General features: G+C 48.2%; 1 protein-coding gene across 1 annotated transcript in view; it reads right to left on the bottom strand.

Moving 5' to 3' along the window:
• Positions 1-8678: 8678 nt before the first annotated feature.
• VSTM2L (V-set and transmembrane domain containing 2 like) overlaps positions 8679-11632 on the bottom strand; it is a 43349-nt gene continuing 40395 nt past the window's right edge. Inside the window, exon 4 of the mRNA XM_035298571.3 lies at positions 8679-10044. Coding sequence (XP_035154462.2) covers positions 9772-10044 — 273 coding nt within the window. The 3' untranslated portion in view covers positions 8679-9771. The remainder of the gene's footprint in view (positions 10045-11632) is intronic.

The raw sequence follows: 11632 nt of genomic DNA, 5'->3' as shown, positions 1-11632 counted from the left end.
TGGGGTTGGGGCTGAAGAGACGGGGAGTCAGGGATTAGGTGCACATTAGGTGCATGTATATGAATACATCTTGTAGGAGTGTAAATTGGCCCTGTATGTGTAAAGAGTATTTGGCAATATTGACCAAGATTTAAAATGCACAAGTTGGGTGGATCACTTGAGCTCAGCAGTTTGAAACCAGCTTGGTCAAATGGCGAAACCCCATCTCTACTAAAAATACAAAAGTTAGCCAGGCTTGGTGGCACGGGCCTGTAATCCCAGCTACTCAGGAGGCTGAGACAGGAGAATCACATGAACCTGGGAGGTGGAGGTTGCAGTGAGTTGAGATTGTGCCACTGCCTGGGCAACACAGTGAGACCCTATCTCCCTATCTCCAAAAAAAACCCAAAGAATGATTGTAAAGCAGGTCCTCTGTCCAATCGGAGTTGCCACGGTCTGGCCTAGAAATCAGAACTGATCGCTCCTATCAGGTAGGGAGTTTAGCCATAGGAATGAAAAAATTTGCCAGGCCAGCCAGCCCCTGAACCCTCAACCCATAAGTAATAAGTAATGTTTCCTTAACCTTTGGGTGCATCTTACTTGAGGAAGAGGCTCATCACAAAGGGTGATAGGAAGGAAACTTCTAGGTGCTCCCTCCTCGGCATCATCTCACACAAAATTATAAACATGCATAAAGGTAGAAATAATTTGGTAGAGAGAACATTCTTATACACACCATTTTGATTCTGAAATTAACATTTTCTATATTCCACACATGCTATTATCAATCCATACATCCATCACATATCTATGCATATCTACTGCCCTCTAGTCATGCAAAAATTTATCTTATTTTAAAAATACTCTTTGGAGAAGCGCACAAAGGAAACTTTAAAATAAGGGGGAGTCCCAAGGAGTAGAATGTTGAGACAACATAGAAAGACATTGTCATAGGAGCATGGTGGCTCACACCCATAATCCCAGCACTTTGGGACCACTTGATCTCAGAATTTTGAGACCACCCTGGTCAACATGGTGAAATGCTGTCTCTACTAAAAATACAAAAAAATAGCCAGGCACAGTGTCTCACGCTTGTAATCCCAGCACTTTGGGAGGCTGAGGTGGGCAGATCACCTTAGGTCAGAAATTTGAGAACAGCCTGGCCAACATGATGAAACCCTGTCTCTACTAAAAATACAAAAAAGATTAGCCCAGCATGGTGGCAGCTGCCTGTAATCCCAGTTACTCGGGAGGCTGAGGCAGGAAAATCACTTGAACCTGGGAGGCGAAGGGTGCAGTGAGCCGAGACTGCGCCATTGCACTGCAGCCTGGGGGACAAGAGCAAGACTCCGTCTCAAAAAAAAAGAAAATACTAAAAAAGTACCTGGTGTGGTGGCAGGTGTCTGTAATTCCAGCTACTCAGGAGGCTGAGGCAGGAGAATGACTTGAACCTGGAAGATGGAGGTTGCAATGAGCCGAGATCACACCAATGCACTCCAGCCTGGGTGACCAGGTGAGTCTCCATCTCAAAAAAAAAAAAAAAAAAAAAATGACATTGTCATAAATACATAAGTTTTCCCATAATCCCAACTAAAATGACAATTCAGTTTTTTTTAAAAAGCTAGATAAGATTACTTTGGTTCACGTGGAAAAGCAAAGATGAATCTAGGCAAGTTGTGGAAATGGAAATTAAATAAAGTGAAGTCAAAAACAGTGCTAAAATGTATTAAAATAAGTTATAAAACTATAATAATTTAAACAATGTGGTACCGACCTAAGAATGAGATCAAAGGAGTAGGAAAGAAAGTTGAGTAGTCCATATATATGTGGGAGTTTGGAATATAATAATGGTGGCATTTGAAATCAGTGGGGAAAAAAATAAATTGTGCCGAGATGAAGCAGAAAAAGTTTAAAATCTAGAAAACAATAAAACTGGGTCCCTCCTCAGACCTTAAAGAAATTTCAATTCCTGAACGATCAAATTTACATTTATATAAATAAAAGGTAACACAGAAATGAGAAAATGGAAGATTAATATGTACAAATTACTTAGCAATTTAAAAAATGTACTTGACTTTCAGATGTTGGGGTGCTAAGAAATAAAAATAAATAAAAATTAAAAAATTTACTTGACAAAAATAAAAAGACACTGTAAACAAAGCCAAAAGACAAAACAAAACAAAAAAAAACAACAACAGTTTGCAATTCATCTCACAAGAAATTTCTACAAATTAAGATAACAATCAACAAGCCAATAAAAAAAACAGTCAAAGATTATGAAGTATCAGTTCATAGATAATGGAGCACACATGGTTTGGTTCTTAAACAAGCAAAAAGATGCCCAATCTCACTCATAGGAGAAATGTAAATCAAAACTGTAAGATTCCATTTAAGGCTGGGCACGGTGGCTCATGCCTGAAATCCCAACACACTGGGAGGCCAAGGTGGGCAGATCACTTAAGGTCAGTAGTTCGAGACCAGTCTCAGCAATGTGGAGAAACCCCGTCTCTACTAAAAATATAAAATTAGCCAGGCATGGTGGCACATGCCTATAATCCCAACTATTTGGGAGGCAGAGGCAGGAGAATCGCTTGAACCTGGTAGGTGGAGGTTGTGGTGAACTGAGATCGAGCCATTGCATCCGGCCTGGGCAACAATAGTGAAACTCTAACAATAACAACAACAAAAAGATTCCATTTTAATCAATAGAGAACTACACCAACACGTTTGATTCTGGGGTTGAAGAGACTGGGAGAGTCAGGGATTAAGTGCACATTCTCATACACATCTTGTGGGAGTGTAAAATGGCCCTGCTTCCATAAAGAGTAATTTGGCAATATTGACCAAGATTAAAAACGTACACATCAGCCAGGTGCAGTGGCTCAAGCTCATAACAAGTTATTCTTGTAACAAGAGTAATGTTGTCCAATTACTCTTGGTCAATATTGCCAAATTGCTAAAGACCAGCCTGGGCAACATAGTAAGACCCCTTCTCCATAAAAAATAAAAAAAGTAGCTTGGTGACACATGCCTATGGTCTCAGCTACTCAGGAGGCTGAGATGGGAGGACTACTTGAGCCCAGGAGATTGAGGTTGCGTTGAGCTGTGATTACACCACTGCACTCCAGCCTGGGTGACAGAGGAAGACCCTGTCCCCGCAAAAATTAAAAATTAAATGCACCGCTCTTTGACTCAGCAGTGTAACTTCTAGATATTTATCCTGTAAACATATTGCATATGTATGAACAGATTTATCATACAGGAAATTCACTGCAACATTGTCTATAATAGGGATAAATTGGAAACAACCTAAATGTTCATTATCTGGGGAGTGGCTAAATGGATCATCATTCATCTACATAATGGGTGATATAGTTTGGACGTTTGACCCCTCCAAATCTCTTGTTGAAATATAATCCCTGGCCGGGCGCGGTGGCTCACGCCTGTAATCCCTGTACTTTGGGAGGCCAAGGCGGGTGGATCACAAGGTCAAGAGATCGAGACCATCCTGGTCAACATGGTGAAACCCTATCTCTACTAAAAATACAAAAAATTAGCTGGGCGCGGTGGCGCGTGCCTATAATCCCAGCTACTTGGGAAGCTGAGGCAGGAGAATTGCCTGAACCCAGGAGGCGGAGGTTGCGGTGAGCTGAGATGGCGCCATTGCACTCCAGCCTGGGTAACAAGAGCGAAACTCCGTCTCAAAAAAAAAAAAAAAGAAAGAAATATAATCCCCAATGTGGGAGGTGGGGCCTGGTGGGAGGTGTTTGGGTCATGGGAGCAGATCCCTTATGAATGGCTTGGTGCTGTCCTTACAATAGTGAGTGAGTTCCCATGAGATCTGGGTGGTTTTGTTTGTTTGTTTTTGTTTTGTTTTGAAATGGAGTTTCACTCTTGTTGCCCAGGCTGGAGTACAATGGCATGATCTCGGCTCACTGAAACCTGTGCCTCCCAGATTCAAGCAATTCTGCCTCAGCCCCCACCGAGTAGCTGGGATTACAGGCATGAGCCACCACGCCCAGGTAATTTTGTATTTTTAGTAGAGACGGAGTTTCTCCATGTTGGTCAGGCTGGTCTTGAACTCCCAACCTCAGGTGATCCACTGCCTCAGCCTCCCAAAGTGCTGGGATTACAGGCATGAGTCACCGTGCCCAGCTGAGATCTGAGTATTTAAAAATGTGTGGCGCCTCCCCACTCTCTCGCTCCTGTGCTTGTCACGTGACGTGCCAGCACTTTTGGAGGCCAATACAGGCAGATCACTTGAGGTCAGGAGTTTGAGACTGGCCTGGCCAACATGGTGAAACCCCATCTCTACTAAAAATACAAAACTTAGCTGGATGTGGTGGCATGTATCTGTAGTCCCATCTACTCAGGAGGCTGAGACAGATGAATCACTTGAACCTGGGAGGCAGAGGTTGCAGTGAGCCAAGAGCATGCCATTGCACTCTAGCCTGGACTCTGTCTCAAAAAAAAAAAAAGAAAAAGAAATTCCCTCCCCCAGCCTCATGTTTCTCTACTGCTCCCGTCTCCATCCCCCACCAGCTATGCCTTAAAGGCAAGCAAAACTTTGCTCTGGCTTCACATAAAAATCACAGCAATATTAATAGGAGCCAAAATTTCCTGAACGCCTCCCCATGCCTGATGTGGGCACCTGGGCGCTGTGGTCAGGAGTGTCTTGTTTCATTTCACAGCTTTATTTGGATATCATTCATGTACCACACAGTTCACCATTTAGAGTGTGCGTTCAATGGCTTTTTGTAAATACACACAGTTGAGCAACCATCACACAATTCTAGAACATTTCCATCACCTCCAAAAGAAACTCATACCTGTTAGCAGTCACTCCCCACTCTCCTCTCCCCTAGTCCCAGGCAATACCATCGGCCCAGGGTCAATGTCTCTGTGGATCGGCCTATTCTGGGCATTTCATAAATGGAATCACACAGTATGTGGACTTCTGTGTCTGGCTGCTTTGCCTTAGCACAGTGTTTTCAAGGCTCATCCACAGTGTAGTGTCGGAATGTCACTCCTTTTTATTGCCAGATAACATTCCATTGTATGGATATACCACTTTTTTTTTTTGAGTCAGAGTCTTGCTCTGTGCCAGGCTGGAGTGCAGTGGCATGATCTCAGCTCACTGCAACCTCCAACTCCCTGGTTCAAGCGATTCTCCTACCTAGCCTCCCGAATAGCTGGGATCACAGGCAAGCGGCACCACACCCAGCTAATGTTTGTATTGTTAGTAGAGATGGAGTTTCACCATGTTGGCCAGGATGGTCTCCATCTTCTGACCTCGTGATCTGTCTGTTTCAGCCTCCCAAAGTACTGGGATTACAGATGTGAGCCACCATGCCCAGCCTGATATACCACATTTTATTTGGCCAATCATCATTTGATGGACACTGGGGTTGTTTCCACTTTTTGGCTCTTATGGATAATGCTGCTGTAAACATTCAGGCACGAGTTTTTATGTGGTCAGGTGTTTTCAGTCCTCCTGGGCTGATACCTAGGAGTGGAATTGCTCAGTTATTTTATAACTCTATGACTAACCTTGGGAGGAGCAGCTGGACTGTTTTCCAAAGCAGCTGCATCCTTTTACATTCCCACCAGCAGCATATGAGGGTTCCAGTTCTCCACATCCTCGCCAGTACTTGTTAGTATCTGTCTTTTTCATTCTAGCTGTCCTCGTGTGTATGAAGTGGTAACCCACTGTGGTTTTGATTTGTACTTCCTTGGGAGCATCCCCATGGTGCAGAACAGGGAACTGAGGTTCAGAGAGGTGAAGAGCCCTGTCTGTAGCCGTGGGGCAAAGATGGGCAGAAGCAAAATTCTTTCTCTTCCCTTATCTACCTTCCCAGAAAATCCCTCTAATGAGATTGGAGGGACCCCTCTATCGGAGTAGGATGGCCAGGGATGGGACACAGGGTCTTGGGAGGGTTGGATGACATGCTCTGGAATATCAGAACTTCCTGTGGAAAGCCTTCACTAGTGCCTGGTGCATAGGAGGTGCTTGGGGCTGCTGAGTACTGTTATCTCTCTAACATTATATAGACCCTCCCACCCCCTTCTAGAGGGACCTGGGCCTTCCAGAGCCAGGCTTATACATGGCGATTTCTGGAAGGGGCCATATTCATTGAGCACAGGCTAGCCAGTAGCCTGAAAGGACCACAGTCATAGACCATCCATCCCTGGCATACCCGGATTCTGCTGCAGGTGCAGAGAACTGCCTGCTTCACAGCCCGGTTATTATTCATGTCCGCATGCATCCACCATCAATCATCCATCCATCCTCCAGCCCACCCTTCTCTGAACCTCATTGTCCTCATCTGAAGGCGGAGGATGCAAGGCTGCTTCAGGGCTGCTGTGGCGATCAGCACAGGGCCAGGGCATGGGGCCCAGGACCAATGTCAATCGTCATTTCAACAATTCCCAGTCCCTGAGGGGTGCCTGTGGTTTCTGCAGTTGCAGAGGAGGGACCAGAAGGCCACTCTGGCTATAAAGGCTTGACCTGAGAGCCCCAGGTGGACACATATTCAGGAAGATTCTCAGCAGGACCATGGTGGGCAGGACCCTCAACTGGAATAAGGGGAGTCAAGAGCCCAGGGTATAGTATGGAATGGCAGGGGCCGGGGAGATGTCCAGACCTGGCAGATACAAGCAAACACACTTTAAGGCTAAGGGAGCCACTGTGTGACCTTGGGCAAGCTACTTAACCTCTCTCAGCCTGTCCTGCAACTGGAATAAGGGGTTGTTGATATCCTTTTTTTTTTTTTTTTTTGAGATGGAGTTTCGCTCTTGTTACCTAGGCTGGAGTGCAATGGCGTGATCTCGGCTCACTGCAACCTCTGCCTTCTGGGTTCAGGCAATTCTCCTGCCTCAGCCTCCTGAGTAGCTGGGGCTACAGGCACGCGCCACCATGCCCAGCTAATTTTTTGTATTTTTAGTAGAGACGGGGTTTCACCATGTTGACCAGGATGGTCTCGATCTCTTGACCTTGTGATCCACCCACCTCGGCTTCCCAAAGTGCTGGGATTACAGGTGTGAGCCACTGCGTCCAGCCGTGTTGATATCTTATAAGCGAAAATGAGATCCTAAAGTAAAGGGCCTAAATCTCCGAACTGATAAATCCACTAGCAGAATCCCAGGCTCGGGTGCACCAGGAGATCAGGACCAGTGAGCTCACAGCAGTGTTGGTAAGTCATAGTACCCAGTCGGGAACACACTCCAGGTTCTTGTCAGCAATACAGTCGATAAGTAAGTTGACAGATGGTGAGATAGTCATACAGTGAAATTCTGTACAGCAATAAAGGTGAACAAATTACAGACACATGCGGCAACACAGATGATGCTCACAAATATAAGACATGAGAAATACAGTATGATTCCACGGATATGTGGGTCAGACAATGGAGGAAACTCACTCACAGTGTTTACAATGACATACACAGGGAGGGTGCAGGGGAGAACAGCGGGAAAATAGCTAATGCATGCCAAGCTTAATACCTAGCAAGCCACCATGGCATGGGTTCACCTGTGTAACAACCCTACATATCCTGTACATGCACCCCAGAACTTTGCACCCCAAAATAAAAGATAAATAGGGACCAGGCGCGGTGGCTCACGCCTGTAATCCCAGCACTTCGGGGGGCCAAGGTGGGCAGATCACAACGTCCAGAGATAGAGATAATCCTGGCCAACATGGTGAAACCCTGTCTCTACTAAAAATACAAAAAAATTAGCTCAGCCTGGTGGCACCCACCTGTAGTCCCAGCTACTTGGGAGGCCGAGGCAGGAGAATCACATGAACCCGGAAGGTGGAGGTTGCAGTGAGCCAAAATCACGCCATTGCACTCCAGCCTGGTGACAGAGTGAGACTTGGTCTCAAAAATAAATAAATACATAAATAAAATGACATACACATAGGTAGTAAGACTACAAAAAGAACATTAAAAATGGGACCACCTGCTGGGCACAGTGGCTTACGCCTGTAATCCCAGCACTTTGGGAGGCCAAGGTGGGAGGATCATTTGAGGAGTTCGACACCAGACTGACCAACACGGCAAAACCCAGGCTCTACTAAAAATACAAAAAATTAGCCAGGCATAGTGGCACATGATACTGAGGAGGCTGAGGCAGAGAATCATTTGAACCCTGGAGGCGGAGGTTGCAATGAACCAAGATCACACCACTGCACTTGCTTGGGCTACAGAGCGAGACTCCATCTCAAAAAAAAAAAAAAAAAAAAAAAGAACGGGATTACCTTAAAGGTCAGGACAGTGGCCGCCTCTAAGAGGGAGGAGAAGGGACAGATGGAGATGACACACGGGATTGGAGAGGTCCTCTTTTGGGATGCTATGTTTGGTAGGTAGAGGCTACACAAATATTCACTTTATGTTATACACAAAACTGTGTAAACATGTTTTATGCACTGTTCTCTGTGTGTGATTATCTCAGAAACAAAGAATAATTTGAGTGCCTGGTAACAGGATTGGAGCTGAACAAAAGCTGATTGTCTCCCACCCTCTCCCTCTGCCCCCACCGGTCCTGCGCTCTGCACTTCGAAGCCAGGCCCTGCTTGGGTGCAAAGCAGGAGGAAGATGTTGAGTGAGGCATGGGTGTGAGCTAGCCACCTGCTCTCCCGCCTCCACCCCATGCACTGCCCCCAGGCACAAATGCCCCTGAAAGACACTGCCCAGAGGTTTTTTTTTTAAAACCGCTTTATTCAGGTTGGCTGGTAGTCATGGACTGGATCATGTATAGAGGGCAACCCACCCCTAGGCAAACCCTCGGCCTCTCCCACCTCCCCTACATCATTGCTGAGCAGCAGCCAGAGGTGTGAGCCAATTCTGAGGAAAATTGGGTCCAATAGAAATATTTACAAATAACCAGGGGGCAGGTGTGCCCCTGACCGGGAATCGTGAGGGAATTGGGTACCAAGGGGCCCTTGGCTCCCAACTGCCCCAGGCCCTGGGGTGGACTTGGCACAGGACCCAAGAGGTGGCTAGGGCACTGGGAGCTGGCAGAGGGGGTCTCTTGGGAGAGCCTTGAAGACCCTCAAAGGGGTCCTGCTGGTGCAAAACTCTGCCTGGGGCCATGGGTCTGAGGGGAAGGCCCCTCCCTTCTGACTTGCCGTGTGACAAGGCAGTGAGTCCTGGATCCCCTCTATCCCTGGAGGGTCGCACAGGGAGCTGAACAGGAAGGACCCACCAGGAGGGGGTCGGGCTTCTCGCTGTCCTCCCAGGGCTCCGTGAGTGACCCTGCAGAGCCACCGTCCCAAAAAGGCCCTCCTGGGAACTCTGTCCCCTGTGTCTTCACCAGGCCCTAGTTCCGCTAAGAAGAGTCAAGTCCAAATTCAGGGAGGGGTCACTGTCCACACCCCCAGGTCCAAGCAAGGGATGGTAGGAGGAGGGAGGTGAGGCTGGGGGTCCCCGGCGCAGGACAGGATGGGGGACAAGCAAGCAAAGCAAAACACTGGACTCCACAGAAGCTGGTGACAGGAAGGGGGTGGCCCGGGCCCCAGCATGGTCCCCGCCCCAGTGTTCAGGTCAGCTGGCCCTTTGGTGCCCAGGGCCACCTTGTCTGAGTCAGGTCACCGCAGGGGTCTGAAAGAGCAGGGGAAGGTGAGGCTTACATGCTGAGCAAGGGGTGACAGAAAGAGGGCCGACGTGGTGGCCACAGGCGGCCTCGGGGATGGGGTACGGCTGGACGTAGGCAGTCCGTCCCCAGTGGTCCGGCGGCTCCTCATGCACTCTGTACAGCGTGGGGCGGGTGGGCAGGGACAGGGCCATCAGTCTAGAGGCTGCAGGCCTCCTGGTCCACCGAGCGCTTCCTAAGCTCCTTGCCCGGCTTGGGGGGTGGTGGGGCCGGCGCGGCGGGAGGGGCTTCGGGCAGGTGCAGGACGGAGTTCTCCCCTGGCTGCACTCGCAGGTAGGCCTTGACCTTGTGGTGCCGGGCCTTGCCGTCGCTGAAGTCGATGACGCGGCACTCATAGGTGCCTTCGTCCGTGGGCTTCACCCGGGACAGGCGCAGCTTGTGGGAGATGTTGCTGCCCACCACCTTGACCACCTGGGGGTGACAGAGAGACCGTGACCCGTCCATCGGGTGGCAGAGGGAGAGATGAAGAGTGCGGGGGTCCCAGGATCGCAATCTAGGGCTGGAGCCCCAGAAACATGCCCGGAAGGGCCCACCAAGGTTTGCACAAGAGTGAGTTAAATCGCAAAAAGGTAAAAGCAACTGACATGTCCATCAACAGAGCGCATAACTAAGCAGTGGCCGGTTCCCTGCGTGAAGCACTGCAGAGTGGCCCAAAAGACAGATTTGGAACGAGGTGTGTGAGCTTAGTGGCAGAGAGCAGGGGGAAGCTCTCACCGCTGCCTGCCCCCAGCGGATACCATTTATGTAAATAAACACGCAAACCTACTCTAACATGGTTTGGGGTCTTCCAGGTGTGGAAGTTCACAATAGATGGGAGTGAACACCAGGGCCTCCTCACAGCAGTGGTGGACTCTGGGGCAGAACACAGGGGAGGAAGTAGATCTGGGGTAGACTGCAAAGCCAAGTCTTCATTTAGTCTGAAAGTTTACATTTCCTTAAAAAAAAATAGAGGGGCCTGCACTCCCAGCTACTCAGGAAGCTGAGGTGGGAGGACTGCTTGAGCCCAGGAGTTTGAGGCTTGCAGTGAGCCGTGATCAGACGAATGCACTCCAGCCTAGGTGACAGAGTAAGACCAGTCTTTTAAAAACCAAACCAATCCCAGAACTTTGGGAGGCCATGGTGGGTGGATCACAAGGTCAAGAGATCAAGACCATCCTGGTCAACATGGTGAAACCCCGTCTCTACTAAAAATACAAAAAATTTGCTGGACATGGTGGCGCATGCCTGTAATCCCAGCTACTCGGGAGGCTGAGGCAGGATAATTGCTTGAACCCAGGAGGCGGAGGTTGCAGTGAGCCATGATCACACCATTGCACTCCAGCCTGGGTAACAAAAGCGAAACTCCGAAACTCCATCTCAAAAACAAACAAACAAACAAAAAACAGGCCAGGTGCGGTGGCTCACACCTGGAATCCCAGCACTTTGGGAGGCAGAGGAGGGCAGGCAGACCACTTGAGGTCAGGATTTTGAGACCAGCTTGGGCAACATGGGAAACTCCATCTCTATTAAAAATACAAAAACTAGCCAGGAGCATGCGTGGTGGTGCATGCCTGTAATCCCAGCTACTTGTGGGGCTGAGGTGCAAAAATCACTTGAACCCAGGAGGCAGAGGTTGTAGTGAGCCAAGATCACAGCACTGTATTCCAGCCTGGGTGACAGAGTGAGACTCCATCTCAAAAACTAAATAAATAAAATAAAATCACACAATAAAAAACAAAACAGTATAAAGGCTGATTACAAATATATCAGGATGTTAGTAACTATTCACTCCACTTGCAGGGAGCAACAGTGTTTGTTATATTTGTCTTTTTTTTTTTTTTTTTTAAAAGAAGGTGTTGGGCCTATGGAGGGGGTGGTGGTGGGAGGGGGCTTCTTTCCTTCCCTGGCCCCTTCTTTTTGGAGCAAAAAAAAAAAAGGCCCCCTAGCCTGTGGCCCCTGCCCTGCCTGGACACAACAGTGGAGATCAGTTCCCAGCTGCCAGCCGCTGACCCCCTTCCCA

This window comes from Callithrix jacchus, chromosome 5 (assembly GCF_049354715.1).
Source record: "Callithrix jacchus isolate 240 chromosome 5, calJac240_pri, whole genome shotgun sequence".
Classification (NCBI taxonomy): Eukaryota; Metazoa; Chordata; class Mammalia; order Primates; family Cebidae; genus Callithrix; species Callithrix jacchus.
The sequence above is the reverse complement of the archived record's forward strand: the minus strand, read 5'-3'. Positions and strand labels throughout refer to the sequence as shown.